The sequence below is a fragment of the Photinus pyralis genome, unplaced genomic scaffold (genome assembly GCF_008802855.1).
Source record: "Photinus pyralis isolate 1611_PpyrPB1 unplaced genomic scaffold, Ppyr1.3 Ppyr1.4_LG6, whole genome shotgun sequence".
NCBI classification, from domain to species: Eukaryota; Metazoa; Arthropoda; class Insecta; order Coleoptera; family Lampyridae; genus Photinus; species Photinus pyralis.
Genome location: NW_022170663.1, coordinates 13,451,764 through 13,471,174, shown reverse-complemented (window position 1 = coordinate 13,471,174; position 19,411 = coordinate 13,451,764). Strand labels below are relative to the sequence as shown.

Below are 19,411 nucleotides of genomic sequence, written 5' to 3'. Positions count from 1 at the left end.
AGCTACAGATTATGTCAGTAGCCAAACATTTCACGTTTTCCATGTTTATTACATCAGTCGATGACGACTGTTGTGAATTTACTTACCTAATTAGATTATAGGCTGTCTTAATCATCGTCGCTTTTAGTAAAAGCTATAAAACACGTCATGATCCTAAGGTTAGTCGTCTGATTGGACGTTCAAGTCTCTTGCTCGATGTATCTCTTGTTTAGTTCATGATGTGGTTCCCGTGTTTACATCACGAGACGGTTACACGGTCTTCGTTTGTGCAATTATGGAAGAGCGTATGTAAGGGATGCGATTCGGGAATTTTTGTAAGTAATCATTTTGTTTAATAATGGAATTCCATTGAAAGTGAAAGTTTAATACCTTTTTGTTAAAAATGACTGTTTAAAACAGTCCAAATAATTTATTTTATAAAATATGTACACTATGCAATAGGAGGTTTTCATAAAAGCTTTGAAATAAATATTTTAATGTCATAGTTTCAATTAAAGTTAGCCTTAGGTTTCAAGATGTTTCAGATAAAACTGACTCGATGGAACTTATGATTAGTTGAGGCAAGTAGTGAACAAGGTTATTTTTTTAATGTAAGCTATTAGCGAGTGGTAATGGTAATAATGTAATGGTAATTGAGTATAAGTAATGAAGTTTTCTGAAAGAATAAATATATTATGCCTAAATTAGTATTACAAAGGTACCTACTATTTTTAAATGAAGAAACAATTACATTTATATTTTGATCCAACATCCGGATTCAATATTATACACCGTGCTGAAAGCGAAAAGGGTCGTTGATTTAAAATGTATTGGCAAATGGCCTCGATTCAAACTAACCGCTAAGCAGGTTGGTGCAATACCGTATCGACAATTACGAAAAATTCAAAATCTAAGAAAACAAGATACCCACATAGCATTCGATATCTTATGTATATACATTTTAAATCCATAATGTACAGGGAATATCCTGTCCATCTTATGTATATACTATGTGTATTCATTATAGGATAGGCATATGTATTTTATGTTCAGTATGGATATTCTATAAATATACATTTTGGATGTGCTATGTATATGCATGGGATTATATGTTATGTATATGCGTTTTGGATTTGATACATGCGTGTTCTGTATTACCGACGATTTTCTGTGAATTACGGCGATGAAGATAGTAAGGTGCTATTGCAAATACAGCTCATTTTTCTAAAATCAGGAGTGTTATTCTGCGAGTTATTAATGAGTTTGTTTGTATGATTTTGACAGTGAAAGTAATGATTTTTATTTCGTATGTGCATCATCTAAAGTTGCAAATACGTGTTAGTGAGATGTAAAGACTGGATGGGAATTAATATAAGGACAAGAATGGCAGGTATGTTAGCAACCTATTTGTTATGAACTCGCGCTATTATAGTGTTGAACAAGAACACGATCAAAATGACTCAAGACTACAGTGTTAAATAAAACAATAATAATTTCTTAAGCACATTTTCCATTGTATACTAAGAGACTTAATAAACAAAAAGCTCCACTCCATGAAAAGAATTTATTTATGAAGGGCAGAATACTTTCAAAAAGTATTTGAATACTAAATAGTAAATACTTTACACAAATCAAAGGTATTTGAATAGGTACTAAATACTTTAACGTCCAGCACAAGCGAATACTAGATACAGATACATTGAAAAGTATTCAAATACTTTAAAAAATAAGTATTCAAATACTTTAGAATGTATTCGAATACTTGCAAAAGTATTCGAATACTATCAAAGGTATTCGAATACTATAAAAAGTATTCCAATACTTTGAAAAGTATTTCATTAACTTACTTTGAAAAGTATTCGAATACAGTAAAAAGTATTCAAATACTTGTCACTCAAATACATTAAAAATTTAAAATAGTATACTAGATAAAAGTCTTAATATACTTAAAAAATCAAGTTATACTTTGTATGGGGTTAGCTTTTTTTATATTTCTATTGTTATATACAAATTTAAGGGGAGTAAAAGTAATAATTTCAAACAGTTCCAAGATTGGGCTACTAGTTCAAAAGTTACAGCCCATTGAATTTTCTTTCGAAATTGGTTTCTAGTCCTTAACTTTTGATTGAGAAGTCCGATCGCAAAAGTACGAATTGTTTTGTATTCTACGCACCAAAATTAATAAGAAATAGTATATTACGTAACGAGTGTTGAAAGCGATACTTTTCACACGAGATGTGAAGTTTGCCATACGAGGCGAAGCCGAGTGTGGCAATCACACGAGTGTGAAAAGTGGCTTTCAAACGAGTCATGTACACTATTTTTCCTACGACTCTCCATACAACCAAAAATCTACTTACATAATGAAACAAAAGTTATTTTATTTGAACCAACCAACTACTAAAACTATCTAAAAATACGAAATAGATTCGATTTCTCTTTAACAAACTATTGTTATAATTACTTTAGCAAAGAGGTACTTGTCGTTTGGAGCTTCTGCAAGAAATTTACTAATATTATTAGACGTACGCTACTTTTCATAACTCACCCGCAATTTAGTTAGTAGTAATTCGAGTGTAGTGGATTTTGCCTCTTCCCTGATGTTGGATGGAGTACACTCTACCTCCATGGAAGAATCACTTTTCGCCATTAAAATTAAGTAAGGAATTAAACGCGTAGCACAAGGGAATAAATTTAAAAATAAACTAATCGCAATTTTAGAGTTTGACGTACGCCTACTACGTTGATGTTAAAGAAGATTAGACTACTACGAAAGCAAAACGTAACATGCGATTTGCTTTCTAATATATGGTAGATCTTATGAGAAAGCAAATCACACGGGTGCGTTTTGTTTTCCGTTACATTTTGCCATAAGTGAACGAAATTGTCAATTTTCAAGTAAACATAATTGTACGACATATGTCATTTTCATTGAAGGTCGTAGGAAAAAGTGTTTTCCCGAGAAATTTTGGTGTAGTCGATTTTTTGTAAAAAGGGCAGGGTAAGTATTCAAATACTATGCGAAGTATTCGAATACTAAATATTTGTGAAAGTATTTGAGTTACAAATACAAATACTGCTTCCATAAAAGTATTTAATTACAAAGTATTTGAATACTTTAAACGATTTGAATAATAAAAAGTATTTACAAAATCGAATACTGCCCAGCTCTGGTATAGACGCTAGTAAACTTCCCGAATGTTAGAGGAATCTCTATAGAACATCCATTCTGAATGTATACAACATACATAGAATATCCATCTTTTGCATATTACAGGAATATTCATGGTATATCCAGTTGTCAGTATACCAATATACATAGCATGTCTGATGCATATACATGCATATACATAAGACATCTAAAACGTATATACTCGTACTATGTATTATGTGAAGTCGGCCAAACTTATATCCCATGCACATACATCGGACATTTGCGACATACTTTTCCACATTCCATGGATATACAGTATCCCACGTGGAATGTACATGGTATATGCAATGTATATAGGTCTGCTATGTGGGTATGAAGAATCGCATACGATTTTCTGTAGGACAATTTTTTGCCACTCGGCTCGCATTCGGAAACCACACTTTTAATCCGGCTGATCCTTGAACTCGAAGGCGGGCAAAAGTATCACATATGGGGGATTTTTTTCGTTTGAAGAATTCACCTAAAAGCACATATGACTTCGTTGCGGTTTACAGTTTTATGCATTTTTGAGATGGCCACAAAAAGGAGTCTGTTTTACATGATATTAAAATAATCTATTTTCATATAAAGGAAGTTTCTGCAACTGAAAAGTTGACGAAATTAATTTCCACGATTTCCTCTAACTTCCCAGATCTCGTACCTACGAAAATCCTTTGGATTTTTTCCAAAATCCTTCGATCAACTTTGTAAGAATGCCATTTACAATGGAACTACAGCTCTCGTAAATTTCCGTAAGCAATTTTCATACTTGTATTTGGCGTTCTTTAGTTATAGTTTGTTGATTTCCCTAGTAAATCTACAGCAAAGTCATACCTTTTATGAAAGTTGTCATTGCTGTTCAGGTTTTTAGTGACCTTACCCAGAAATTAAACGAGTGGAAACAGATGAGAAATTCTTACCTCAGCCCAGGTTCGAACACCCGACCTCCGGCTTTATAGCCTAACACTCTACCATTGAAAAAACCTCGTTTCATTTACAATCCACACAAACATTTTACAATAAATGCGCCATTGAAGAAACAACCCCCCTCGGCAGTTAGAAAGCGTGCGGGTGTTACAGAATAGTCAAATGTCACTTTTTACCAGCACAATAAATTAAAGAATTTCAAGATTATATCATTTGGAAAACTCAAAGATATTCGTTACTCAAGGGAATGCATTAGTAAGAACCACTTTTTCGTAGCTCGTCACCCGAATAAAATAATCTTAACAAATTGTGGCCAAATTGTTACTATAAGGGCTGCATCGAAGCACAGACTCACGATCAAAATTATTGGTTTCAAGCACATATTCGAGGTTCAGCCGTTCCTGAATAAATATTAAACGAGTTACGAGCCGGATGTTACGCGTTCTAAATTATCGTGATAGGGTGATAGGGTAGTTTTTTGCCACTTATTTAGATCGATGCCTACTAAGCATTTTCTACACTACTTGCGCCATCTCTACAGCTATATCCGTCGGCACGATACCGACCGCAAAGACATCCGGCTCTCCACTCTTTTGGGCCAGATTTTATTGACGTTGTACGCCATTTTATCATTCCTCATAAATTGCGACACCTGGAGCGAGCTTATGCTCAGTCTCTTAATTAACTGGGCTTTTAATTTTTGGTCTACTACAATTGAAAGCAAAAATGGCAGTATACTGAAACCGATTGTCTACGAAAACGCGAACGGGTAAAAGGGGTCGAATTGCCCTGCCGTTGACAGAACCAACGTTGAAGGCTCAATAGCCCCTTTGGCAGAATAATATTAATGTCATTATTACAGAAGAATTAATTCATCCTTTCAACTAGGTTAACATAATATACTAGCAGTTTGTGGAATTAGCAAACTTCGTCACATTTTCAGCACAGATATCATTTGTAGCTTTGTTTTCTTGTTCAAATAACACATATTTTGCAAAGTTACCAATTAGAAGTAGCACACGATTGACGGGAGAAAATACCCACATAGCAGACCTATATACATTGCATATACCATGTACATTCCACGTGGGATATTGTATATCCATAGAATGTGGAAAAGTATGTCGCAAATGTCCGATGTATGTGCATGGGATATAAGTTTGGCAGACTTCACATAATACATAGTATTATATACGTTTGAAATGTCTTATGTATATGCATCAGACATGCTATGTATATTGCTATACTGACAACTGGATATATCATGAATATTCCTGTAATATGCAAAAGATGTTCAATAGGATATTCTATGTATGTTGTATACATTCAGAATGGATGTTCTATAGAGATTCCTCTAATATTCGGGAAGTTTACTAGCGTCCATACCAGAGCTGGGCAGTATTCGATTTTGTAAATACTTTTTAGTATTCAAATTCTTTAAAGTATTCAAATACTTTGTAATTAAATACTTTTATGGAAGCAGTATTTGTATTTGTAACTCAAATACTTTCACAAATATTTAGTCAATTTCGAAAGAAAATTCAAAGGGCTGTAACTTTTGAACTGGTAGCCCATTCTTGGAACTGTTTGAAATTATGGATTCTACGGGCCACATTCTATAAGAAAAATTTTTTTCCGAGTCATTCTGAGACAATTTTTTTTTCGGGCAGTGTACAACCTTCCTTTTTTACCAAAAATCGACTACACCAAAATTTCTCGTGAAAACAGTTTTTCATATTAATTTTGGTGCATAGAATCCAAATCAATTCGTACTTTTTCGATCAGACTTCTCAATCAAAAGTCATAGACTAGAAACCAATTTCGAAAGAAAATTCAAAGGGCTGTAACTTTTGAACTAGTAGCCCAATCTTGGAACTGTTTGAAATTATTACTTTTACTCACCTTAAATTTGTATATAACAATAGAAATATAAAAAAAGCTAACCCCATACAAAGTATAACTTGATTTTTTAAGTACTATTAAGACTTTTATCTAGTATACTATTTTACATTTTTAATGTATTTGAGTCACAAGTATTTGAATACTTTTTACTGTATTCGAATACTTTTCAAAGTATTCGAATACTTTTTATAGACAAAAAAACTCATTAATAACTCGCAGAATAACACTCCTGATTTTAGAAAAATGGTATTTGCAATAGCACCTTACTATCTTCATCGCCGTAATTCACAGAAAATGAGGCGCTAACGTTTGTAACGTCGGTAATACAGAACACGCATGTATCAAATCCAAAATGCATATACATAACATATTAGCACATCCAAAATGTACATTTATAGAATATCCATACTAAACATAAAATACATATGCCTATCCTATAATGAATATACATAAGATGCACAGGATATTCCCTGTACATTATGGATTTAAAATGTATATACATAAGATATCGAATGCTATGTGGGTATTCTCGTGACTGCTCAAGAAATGTTCTGAATTTTGGCAAAAAAATTATTCAGTAATATCTTATGTACCTACTCGCTAGTTCTTCTCAAAAGTTGCATCAAATACATTATTCTTCACTAACTGGAAGAAATTATTTAAAAAAACCTGCAATGGAAACCTTTGGATGACTGTTGTTCCTTAATTGAACATTCAGCATAATTCTAATGTATTGGGACATCAAATCCACGAAGAATTGACCCCTAGCCTGTATCTCCCAAAGCATAACAGATGTAAAGCGTGTTGTTTTTGTACAGAATTAGTAAAAATCTAACTTTTCGAATATATTTAACATACATTTTATTTTCCCTTATTTATAGAATTTAATAATCATTTTTGTAGAAAGTTACTCTTCAACTTCTAATGTTTCAGTTACTTTTATGCATTGTCAAATTGCAATATCAATTGCATACTGTGGGACCTTCACACTGCTGTAGCCTTTAGACGACTTACTAAACCATGGACCACAACGAAACGTTTAGTTTGTAATTCATTAAATCGAATTGGGTATTAATGAAATGTTTATAAATTAGAAAAGAAGAAAATCTTCGCTTTATGTATGTTTCTGTGTTGTGACATTGTCAACGCAGGTGCGTTATTGGTCCCGAATTTACTTATCATTTTTACACATTGTACAGTTAGTGAACTGCTAGAAAGTTTTACTGATCAATAAATAAAAGTGATGACAATTTAAACTACCACAACAAAAGTTTGTTTATGTAAATTTGATGTGTAGTAGCTAGTTTAACTTTCTCTAGTCTAGTGGTTTTGTTTTTATTACTAATTGTCGGGCGATTAAACTCTTTTGTGTTCAATGAAAGAGGCCGATGGCCTTTCACTGTTTAAAGGCGCAACTAGACGACCCACTTGTTAACGTTTTGCCCTTTTTTAATCCATATTCTTTTGTTGCAGAAGTATGACCAAGTATTGGCATTCTCATGGCTGCGGTGGTTAGTCATGCCATGCGACGTTATTCACCTTCGCCACCTGGCAGCAGCTTCTCCTCACACTGCCTAGGGGTAAGTGAGCAGTTTTAGGTGACCGCTAGTGATCGACAATTTTAGGGTGAGAGTTCGTATCCAGAGCCTTGGCCGCAAGGAGAGATAAGCGAGAGCTCGCTTTCGAGATCCATGCGTTACGCCGAACCATGGCTTTACGGAAGTATGCGAGCGCCCGGTGGGTTCCTCTTGGCCCCGGCCCTCGTACTCTGTTCGTGCTCGGAGTACCTTTCCGGTACCAAACGGTCGAGCAAGAAAGGTCCAAGTATTTGTAAAAAATGTAAAGGCACCCGCTTACCGTTACCGGCAAGCGAAACGCTAAGAGGAACCCCAAAATTTGGCACGGTACGATGTTACCCCACCGGTACAAACATAGCCCCACCCTCAAGTACAAATCGCGCTGGTACGGCAAGGGTGAGCACCCACACCCGTCCCTCCATTCTCCCATCGGCCGACCCGTACGAGTTAATGCGCCGCTCCAGGTTGTCGGCCGATAACGGAACAAAATTTACGATCCGTTCGTCGTCCCCCAGTCCGGCCCCATCTAGTAAAACAACACAAGTTCCTAAAGTACCGACGACGAATGGCGGACGCAAGTCAATTTTAGAATGTAACATAAATCCTTACGATCTCATGTCTGCAGATCGAGATAGTGCGAAAGATTCAAGTATAACCTTAGTGGGCGGACAAAGGGTACGAATTCGCCCACCCGACGTCGAACAAGAATATGAAGAAATAAAAGTACAACAGCAACCCGTTCGACAACCTAGTCAGATTCCAAAATTAAAAACCCCGCCGTCGTCGTCTAATACATCAAAAGGACAAACAAAATTGAAAGAAAAGGAATCTGATTGCAACCGGTTTAAATCTATATTAAAGAAACCCACAACTTTCAGTGACACGGATTCAAGCGGAGGCCCCGAGCGCAGCCCCTCACCTGCATCGAAAAGTGGGTCACACTTTTACCTACCGATGCCCATGAACACACCCAGGAAAAAAGTACAATTTTTAGTTGAAAACGAATTTGCCTCTCAAAATGATGATAGCGCAAAGGATGGGGTCTGCGACGAAGTTAACATATACGAAGAGGTGCCTCACCACGAGGAAGGTTAGTATAAAATGCATTTTGATGTAAATGTCAGTTGAAGGCAGGCTGCTATGGTATTTAAAGCGGCGAAACCTTGACCTTTCCCTCGTGTTAAATGTCTTTCTTTGTGTACCGGTCGTCAATTCATTATCCCAAGACATCGTCAAAACTTGGGAGATCCATTAGTCGATTTTCTCGAGGTTGTATTACTTTTCAACTTCAATCTGTGTGTCTATTAGCATAAAGAAGTTGTTTGCATTATGAATAAACGAATTTCAGTTTTTTTCTAACTTTCCTAACTTATGAATAACAGAATGAGTCGTTTTTGTTAAAAATTATTACTGAACAACACCATCAGAATGGAAATCATTAGTTCCACTTTTTTTAAGAAACGCAGCAAAATACGGCCTGTGGAGCGGAAGTAAAAACGAACCCATCGAGTGTATTGATGAACCGATCAGTTAAAGAGATAACACATCCTCCCCTTATCTTTCCGACCCTACACTTATCGAAAAGGTTGCCCATTACACAATAATCAAATTCACTTCAAGAGACCGTTTGCTTTTCCATGTTTCCAGCAAAAGTTTCATGACACTAAAAGGGCTACAAAATTTGAACTCAAACCCTAAACTAAACGAAAATACTGTAGTTATGTGTAGCATGCTGGGCAAAGAACTCAATTTCGCCTTATGATAGGAAAGATATGTAATAGTGACAGAAGACAACAGGAAGCACCATTATACAGGGGTACATAAATAACACTAATGGTAACAAAGTTGATTTGGAACCCTTACTCATTGGAACTAAGAGGTGGAGAGTGCTTGATCCTAGGCGTGCTGGACCTTACTTTTGCTTGCTCCTTGCAAAATAAGAATTATGGATACTCTCAATTTGCAGTCAATAGCCACACGCTCCCCAAATCAGCCTAAAAGCACCCATTATCTACTTCTCAGCAAATTGAGCCTGTGGGTCATAGTCACCCCCCCACCGAATTAATTATCTCCAGGAATACATTTCTTAAATTATGTTAGATTTGTTTATTGACTCACACAGTAAACCTCTCTCCGGCCAATTTTTATTTAGAATCTTATGGGCAAAATAGGCAAGCGTCACTTAGGTGGTCTATTTTGAATCAAAATGCTGCAAAGAAGACGTAATTCTTATTCGATTTTGTGAAAATGACACAAAATGAAAAAGAAAGTGGCAAATTTCAGCGTTCCCTTAAAAATTAATACCAGCAGCATAGGGGTATCAATGATACAGTTGAGAAATGTAGCTTAATTTGTCCCTATTCAACATAGAATTAACTTTCCAAATTTTGTTCCAAAGTAGACGCTATTTTTAATTGATTTTGTGCACATTTTCACACTCTTCAAACAAAATTAAAAAGGAAATGTTCAATTTCATCGTTCTCTTGAAAATTATTACTAGCAGCGTAGGGGTATGAATGGAAAAGGTGAGATAGCCAAATTTGTCCCTATTCAGATTTTAATTCAATTTCAAAGTTTTGTTGCAAAGAAGACGCTATTTTTCTTCGATTTTGTGCACATTTTCACATTCTTCAAACAAAATGAAAAAGGAAGTGGTGAATTTCATCGCTCCCTAATACCAGCAGCAAAGGGATAGCAATGGAAAAGTTTAGAAATGTAGCTTAATTTTTCCCATTAATTAAATTTTAAAGTTTTTTTGCTAAGATCACGTTATTTTTCTTCGATTTTGTGCACATTTTCACATTCTTGAAACACAATTAAAAAGGAAGTGGTCAATTTCATCGTTCTCTTGAAAATTATTACTAGCAGCGTAGGGGTATGAATGGAAAAGGTGAGAAATAGCCTAATTTGTCCCTATTCTGATTTTAAATCAATTTCAAAGTGTTGTTGCAAAGAAGACGCTATTTTTCTTCGATTTTGTGCACATTTTCATATTCTTGAAACAAAATTAAAAAGGAAGTAGTCAATTTCATCGTTCTCTTGAAAATTATTACTAGCAGCGTAGGGGTATGAATGGAAAAGGTGAGAAATAGCCTAATTTGTCCTTATTCAGATTGTAAATCAATTTCAAAGATTTGTTGCAAAGAAGACGCTATTTTTCTTCGATTCTGTACACATTTTCACATTCTTGAAATAAAATTAAAAAAGAAGTGGTCAATTTCATCGCTCCCTAATACAAGCAGCAAAGGGATAGCAATGGAAAAGTTTAGAAATGTAGCTTAATTTTTCCCATTCAACTATAATCAAATTTTAAAGTTTTTGCTAAGATGACGCTATTTTTGTTCGATTTGAGGCACCTTTTCACATTCTTGAAGAAAAATTAAATAGAAAGTGGTAAATTTCATCGCTCCCTTGACTATTAATAGTAGCAGCATAGGGATATCATTGGAAAAGTTGAGAAATGTAGCTTAATTTGTCCTTATTCAACTTAGAAAAAAATTTTAAAGGTTTGTTGCAAAAAAGACGCTATTTTTCTTCGATTTTGTGCACATTTTCACATTCTTGAAACAAAATTAAAAAGGAAGTGGCCAATTTCATCGTTCTCTTGAAAATTGTTACTAGCAGCGTAGGGGTATGAATGGAAAAGTTGAGAAATAGTCTAATTTGTCCCTATTCAGATTTTAATTCAATTTCAAAGTTTTGTTGCAAAGAAGACGCTATTTTTCATCGATTTTGTGCACATTTTCACATTCTTGAATGAAAAATTCACATAGAAAGTGGTAAATTTCATCGCTCCCTTGACTATTAATAGTAGCAGCATAGGGATATCCATATCATTGGAAAAGTTGAGAAATGTAGCTTAATTTGTCCTTATTCAACTTAGAAAAAAATTTTAAAGGTTTGTTGCAAAAAAGACGCTATTTTTCTTCGATTTTGTGCACATTTTCACATTCTTGAAACAAAATTAAAAAGGAAGTGGCCAATTTCATCGTTCTCTTGAAAATTGTTACTAGCAGCGTAGGGGTATGAATGGAAAAGTTGAGAAATAGTCTAATTTGTCCCTATTCAGATTTTAATTCAATTTCAAAGTTTTGTTGCAAAGAAGACGCTATTTTTCATCGATTTTGTGCACATTTTCACATTCTTGAAACAAAATTAACAAGTTAAAAAGTAATCGTAAACGATTTACATAAAGCGCATTTCCACTTGTATTCATTTCCCATGTCCCATGTAAGATGCAACTTCTATTAAAATCGTAAAAATCCGGCCACAAATATGAAAGATAGCGTTGCACATGGGCAATCCATTTTTGACGTGCTACTTCAATTTCAGTTTATGAGAAGAATTTCATTCAATGCTTTTCTAAATAAGAAGTTTGAGAAGAATTTGCTTTTCTAAATAAGAAAGTTGGAACTGCGCATGCGCAAACCTAAATTTTAAAACTAATGTTAGATTTTCCTTTGTTCCAAGCGCCTAAGTATCAAATTTCAGTTAAATGGTGCCATAGATAAAAAAAGTTGGCACTGCGCATGCGCGCATGCGCAAACCTAAATTTTGAAATTGGCGTTTGATTTTCCTTTATCCCAAGTGCCTATGTATCAAATTTCGTTTAAATTCTCCATAAATAAAAAAGTTGGCACTGCGCATGCGCAAAACCAAATTTTGAAATTGGCGTTTGATTTTCCTTTATCCCAAATGCCTATGTATCAAATTTCGTTTAAATTCTTCCATAAATAAAAAACTTGGCACCGCGCATGCGCAAAACCAAATTTTGAAACTGGCGTTTGATTTTCCTTTATCCCAAGTGCCTATGTATCAAATTTCATTCAAATACATTTATAAATAAAAAAGTTTGCAATTCGGTTTATAAATGGTCGAGATGCGAAAAGGGCACTGTGAATTTTGAATCGATTCGATTCAACTTTTGGCATTGCGTATTATATGGCTAAATCTATGCCCATATTGAATTTCATGCAATTCAGTTCATAACTAACGGAGATGTAAAGCGATCGAACATTTCTAAACAAAGTTATCGTTCACACGGACAGATAGATGGACAGACAGACAAAGGAACAGACGGAGAGACCAACCGGCAGGCGACAGATAGCAATGCAAAATTATAAGCGATCTCTAGGATCGTTAATAAACGGCAAAAGTGTAAAATTATGGAACATGTAAAAAACGGTTTTTTGTTTTTTTTACAATAACTTTTTTTGTAAGCGGTACAGAAAAAATTCCTTCCTTGGTACAAGACTCGACACCATAACGAACCAAATAGCGAAAAAAGTAGAACAATAGCTCTTAAGATAAAAAAACTAGTAGCGTCGCAAAGTTAGCGGACGGACGGACGGACGGACGGACGGACAAAGTGGCCACAATAGCGCATTTTTTTTATTTTTGTGGAAATGCGCTAAAAAGGAAGTGGTCAATTTAATCGTTCTCTTGAAAATTATTACTAGCAGCGTAGGGGTATGAATGGAAAAGGTGAGAAATATCCTAATTTCTCCTTATTCCGATTTTAATTCAATTTCAAAGTTTTGTTGCAAAAAAGACGCTATTTTCTTCGATTTTGTGTACATTTTCACATATTTGAAACAAAATTAAGAAGGAAGTAGTCAATTTCATCATTCTCTTGAAAATTATTACTAGCAGCGTAGGGGTATGAATGGAAAAGGTGAGAAATATCCTAATTTGTCCTTATTCCGATTTTAATTCAATTTCAAAGTTTTGTTGCAAAAAAGACGCTATTTTTCTTCGATTTTGTGTACATTTTCAGATATTTGAAACAAAATTAAGAAGGAAGTGGTCAATTTCATCGTTCTCTTGGAAATTATTAATAGCAGCGTAGGGGTATGAATGGAAAAGGTGAGAAATATCCTAATTTGTCCTTATTCCGATTTTAATTCAATTTCAAAGTTTTGTTGCAAAAAAGACGCTATTTTTCTTCGATTTTGTGTACATTTTCACATATTTGAAACAAAATTAAGAAGGAAGTGGTCAATTTCATCGTTCTCTTGGAAATTATTAATAGCAGCGTAGGGGTATGAATGGAAAAGGTGAGAAATAGCCTAATTTGTCCTTATTCAGATTTTAATTCAATTTCAAAGTTTTGTTACAAAGAAGACGCTATTTTTCTTCGATTTTGTGCACATTTTCAAATGCTTGAAGCAAAATTAAAAATAGAGTGGTCAATTTCATCGCTCCCTAATACCAGCAGCAAAGGGATAGCAATGGAAAAGTTTAGAAATGTAGCTTAATTTTTCCCATTCAACTATAATTAGATTTAAAAGTTTTTTGCTAAGATGACGCTATTTTTGTTCGATTTTTAGCACCTTTTCACATTCTTGAAGAAAAAATAAATAGAAAGTGGTAAATTTCATCGCTCCCTTGACTATTAATAGCAGCATAGGGATATCATTGGAAAAGTTGAGAAATGTAACTCAATTTGTCCCAGTACAACTTAGAATTAAATTTCAAAATTTTGTTAAAAAAAAGACCTTATTTTTTTGTGTGCACATTTTCACGTTATTGAAACAAACTGAAAAAGAAAGTGGCCAATTCCTTTGCTTTTCCCTTAGAACGTGATACTCGCAGCATAAGGGTATAATGAAAAGATTTACAAATGTCGCTTATTCTTATTCATTCATTCTTCAACACTCGGCAGGGGTTTAATTCGCTTGCGAAATGTTAGCCCCAGGAAAATTCGTCTCCGAAGTAACCTCCACCCCACCATAGATAATATACCCTAGGAACGTTTGAAATTCCTCCCCTCTCTCTTCAAAAAATTCAATACCCGTGTTAATTGGTCCCAATCTCTCGCTCGCAGAACGAGTTTCGATGATGGGGAGGGTGATTATATTGGCGAGGCGAGTTCTGTGAGCAAATTTATCTTCCTCTTGGTAGTGAATGTGAGGCGGAAACGAGTTTTATACACATATATACTCGCCGTATGATGTGTTAAGCTCTTTCCGATAAATCTGTCTTCAGAATTAGTGGCTACCAAAAACCTGTGGTAGTACTTAAATTCGTTTCCGTAAAATTGGCCTCTCAAATACTATCCTTCTAACCATAGAAAATATACACTAGGAAACATTTAAATTGGCCTGACCCTTAAAAAAAGTACAACGCCTGTTACTTGGTCTCAATAGATGCAATTGTGTGAATTCGCCACTTAAAGAGTTATCTCGGAGAGAAATTACATGGGAGGAAAGGGTAGGGGAGTAGGCTAGGAGCAAATTTTGTAGGGCAAGATTGGTAAGCAAATGTTACGAGCATGTTTCCTCTTCCTTTTTGAGGCGGAAATTCGAAAAAATTTATTATGAGTATAGTCTGGGTTAAAATGCCCCGTTACAATTGAAATGTACCTTCATGAATATCTCTGATTAATTACCTAGGCTAGGGCTGCGCAATAATAGAAATTCACTATCGATTATCGGTAATACACAATTATCGATTTCCGATATGATCGGTTATTGACATTATCGTTTATCCATCTTGCCGATTATATCGACTGGCAATTATCATTAGTGTCGACTATCGATGATTCTTTCTTATTATGAAAATGGTTACCTGTGGCGAAAGGATAAACATTTGTAAAAGCAGATCCGAATAGGAGGCAACACTGTCTGTTCTGAAGGTCTTACATCAAACCACCTCCTCGGTGAGATTCGTACCCTTTTTGTATGAAAACCCGTACCACAACCACCTTCAGCTATTTATGTCACTGCTACCCTACAGCATAACAAGATCATATTACGCATTGGGATAAAAAAATTTTGTTTCTTAGTTTTTTTTATAGTAGGAAATTTCGCCCCAAGAGGAGAATTTGGTCCAGGACATCTACCCCAAGAAAATCACTTACTTTTTAATATTTAATTGTACAAAAACATTAACGTTGGGAACTGAAAGGGTCTTTTCAAAGGGACCAAATTATATGTTCGTAATATTAATTGAGAATTTTTGAATTGCATCCTACCTCTAACGTTTAGTTCCAGTTGAATTTGAATCCCGAACGAACGTTCTCCGGCGCAGTGTCAGCGAGCACTTCCTCCAACAGCCGACAATCGCCGTTTTTCACGATACGACCGCACTACGTCCGAAATCATCACGTGCCGATACCAGAAGCTATTTCGAAACCATAACCGATTTTCGAAAACTCGATGGCATCGCACCCTCAGTTTCGGAACCACTTAAAACATTGCCAAAGACACCAACAGTTCCCCAAGAGGCCGAATTAGACAAACAATCCGATAATACAAGCGACGAGGAAGCGGTGGTAGAACCGGAACCTCCGGCAGACACGAAATTAGAAGAACCCGTGGAAGAGGTGGTTCTTGAACCTGAAACACCACCACGAGAGGCAGAACCAAAAGTTGACATCCAACCTAGCAGCCCACCCACGGCACCGCCCCGTAAGCGAAGCAGCAGTAAACTACCACTATCAACTACTGTGGATATTTCACCTCCAAAAGTTAAAACGGAACCAGACTACACGAACAAAACTGTGGTTCAAATTCGCGCACCTTCAGCCGTCCACAAAATCCAAATAAAAAACGAATTCCTGGACAACAACATCCAAACTGTCGTGATATCCGATAACGCCCAGCGAAAAACGTCGATTATGATCAATGGCGACGACTGCTACTCGACAATCAACGTTAACGACAACGTTCCTACGTACCAATCCTCAGTAGTGGTAAAAGACATGGGCGCAGAACAGGACACAAAACTCCATCGGAGCAGTTCCGTCTATATAACCGGAAATTTCGTCAGTCCAGAACCCAAAGTTCCTACAAACGGAAAGACATTCGCGGAGTTTCGCGACGAAGCTAGTGAGCTACCGACCAAAGAGCATTTTATAATTAGAACGAAACCGTCAAGTGAAGATCTCAAGGAGCTGCTAAAGGATCCGGTCGAAGCGGTGAAAAGAAACTTAGTCCCTCACGTCTGTGGTAAATCAGATGTGCTCAGGCGACCTAGCGACAGGAAGCTTAGTAATTTCACTTCCAATTTGCTCGAAGATTTCGATGGTAAGAATATGGATAACTTGATACACGACTCTTTAGTCAAGCTTAAGAATTACGAAAGTGACGATGACAAGGATACTTACTCAGATCGTAACTCGTCGACTCCATACGAGCTGATTGATCCAGGATCGGATTGTTACACCGATAACAGCAATAGGAGTAGTTTAACCGAGGAGGAGTTGAATGCGAGGACGAAGTTTTATGAGATGCTAGCCGATTCGGCGATCGCCGAGATTTCCGAGGGTGAAGATCACCATTACGAGAGTATCAGGCAGCATTCCGACCCGATTTATGAGGAGATCAATCCGCCACCGCTTCCGTCGAACCCACCGCCTACTAGTATAATCGACGATTTGCAATTGGACAAGCACTTTACGACAAGGTACGCACTTGGTGTTAATTCGCGCCGATAATTTTCATTTTTGTAGGTCAATTTTTGAGGGTGCTTCAAAGTACGATATTCTCAGCTACCTAGTTGACGCAAAGGAGAGAGGGATTGTACCGGAGGATAGTTACAATTTCGGCAACTCGGATGTGGTAATTGAGGAGGATGGGAAGGACGTCTCGGAGCAGTACCGAGTGTCGCATATAAGTACCGTTAGTGACTCGAGCGAGGATAGTTCTTTGGTCGTGACCAATTCTGAACTACCCTTCCAAAAATCTGCGGAAGTCGAACGGAACGATTCCGGTGTCGGTTCTGAAACGAGCAAGAGCTCGCTCAGCCGGTACCGTACAAAGTCGGAACCGTCGCTTACTTGCGAAGATTGTGAAATTCCAGTGGAGTCCCCGACAGAGAACGAACCTCTGCTCTGCCGAAAATGCCTGAAGAAACGATCCGAGAGAAAGGAAATTATAACGGAGATTGTTGAAACTGAAGAAAAATACAGCAGAGACCTGCAGATTATTTTAGAAGAATTTTACCAACCAATGCTCGTCGCTGGTTTACTAACCCCCGATCAGCTTTCCGCGATCTTCTTAAACGTAGAGGAACTTCTCGAGAACAGCCAAGCGTTAGCGGAACGCCTAAGGGATGCCGTTGAAATAGCAACGGAGCAAGGAGATGAAGATTTACTAACCGTTAACATCGGGAAACTATTTCTGGAGGCGGCCCCTATGCTGCACGGTTTTGAAACGTACTGTATACGCCAAGGAAATGCTAGTCTTCTATTAGCGAGCTTAGAAAAGGAAAAAGAACTGTTGCGCATATTCTTAAGGGTCTCACAAATGGAAAATACCATGCTCAGGCGGATGAATCTGAATTCATTTCTTATGGTGCCGGTACAACGAGTAACCAAGTATCCGTTGCTGCTAAGTCGACTGTGCAAAGCCACGCCAGGTCACCACGAGAATCGCGACCAATTAAAAGAGGCCCAACACAAGATCGAACTGCACCTAAGCCACATGAACTCAGAAACTAAAGACGTCCCGAGCAAGCTGTGGAGACGAATCGGGAGCGGTTCGGGACGACGGGCCAGTTCGGAAATGGATTTAGTCAGTATCAAACTGCGTAAAATAGCGGTTGACGTCTTGGAGTGGAATCACGAGGAAGCGAAATTTGCATTGGAAGGTAAACTACTATTTACACAGCCAACTGATAATAACTGGAGAAAGGGACGTACGATAAAGTTGGCCCCTATCAACGCCCTGCTTGTGACGAATGGAAAGGTAAGTTACGCATTTTCCTGAATCGAAAATTTTCATGAAGTGATCCTCTTCAGCAAATGATGGGTAATAAAGTGGAGGAGGACGGGTTAACTTTTCCCAAGAATGGAATACGGGAGGCCGCCCTTCTGTTGGTAAGAGACAAAAATGGCAGGTACTCATTGCTAAGGGAGCCTCTCTATTTGGATCGGTGCATAATTGCAACCGATCCGGCTTGGAACAGCTACTTTGAGGTACAGGAAGTTATCGGAAAGGACACCTTCATTTTTAAGGTTGTTGTCTTGAAACGCTCCAAGAACCTAACATCAGTTGTTTTAGGCCGAAGATGATGGCCTAACGAGGCAGTGGTATCGTCAGCTGCAGTTTCACGCCCAAGGCTTGGGCGGTTGGAGAAAACGTAGAAACGCTTTGGCTAACATCATGATTAACGGAATGGGCCTGCGTTCATGATTAAAATGTAATTAATTAGCGTCCTTCCCAAAGCTTCCACTCTGAGAAACTAAACAAAAACGATCTGATTAATTAAAAATGTTTTTATATTGCATTTATGTGTACATAACAAGTAAAGAAATTGTTAGCAATTTAGCTGTGATATTTTTTGGAAGCGGTTTTTGGGAAATGCAATTTTATAATTTAACAAATTGAGTATTTAAAATAATTGTGGCAGTAGTTTAACGTACCTATATTAGCAATTATTATCTTTATTGTACGATATATAATTAATTAAATAAATCAATACCTTTCTTGTGTTCTATAGACAACATTATAACTTCGTTGGGCGATCACTTGGAATAATCAAACACTACATTTAGTTTCTTTCGTTTCTTTCCCTAATATCCCACTCCAGTGCCTTATAACTGGCTAAGTAAGATCCTTCGATTAAGCCTTAACCTGTGTTTACCGCAGACCGTTCAAAATTTTATGACCCTATCGTCCGATATATAGCTATCCTTACTTTAAGCGGTTCAGCTATTGTAGTTTTTTTTAGATTTTCAGTGTTCCAGAATCCCATTTATTCAATATGATAAAATTCTATTTAATTTTTTATAAACATTACTTTGATAATATCTTTGGAGACAACAGAACCACCTTAAATGATTGTTTTAATATCCTTAACACTCCTGAAAATCAGTGCCTATAGAAAA

At 36.5% G+C, this 19,411-nt stretch overlaps 1 protein-coding gene across 1 annotated transcript; it reads left to right on the top strand.

Moving 5' to 3' along the window:
• Window positions 1–206: 206 nt before the first annotated feature.
• LOC116174856 lies at window positions 207–19,020 on the top strand. Its single transcript, XM_031492875.1, has 7 exons — window positions 207–314; window positions 7,475–7,581; window positions 7,627–8,668; window positions 15,567–16,986; window positions 17,033–18,269; window positions 18,323–18,538; window positions 18,585–19,020. Exons 2-7 carry the CDS (start codon window positions 7,501–7,503, stop codon window positions 18,714–18,716), a joined length of 4,128 nt encoding a protein of 1,375 aa, XP_031348735.1. The 5' UTR covers window positions 207–314; window positions 7,475–7,500; the 3' UTR covers window positions 18,717–19,020.
• The last annotated feature ends 391 nt before the right edge of the window (window positions 19,021–19,411 follow it).

What these genes read in the sequence shown, in the direction of transcription:
- LOC116174856 (XM_031492875.1), top strand. Translation starts at nt 7,501, where the DNA reads ATGGCTGCGGTGGTTAGTCATGCCATGCGACGTTATTCACCTTCGCCA. An exon ending in TCTCCTCACACTGCCTAGGG is followed by an intron (nt 7,582 to 7,626) that starts GTAAGTGAGCAG and finishes CGACAATTTTAG; the next exon opens with GGTGAGAGTTCGTATCCAGA. An exon ending in TGCTTGTGACGAATGGAAAG is followed by an intron (nt 18,270 to 18,322) that starts GTAAGTTACGCA and finishes GATCCTCTTCAG; the next exon opens with CAAATGATGGGTAATAAAGT.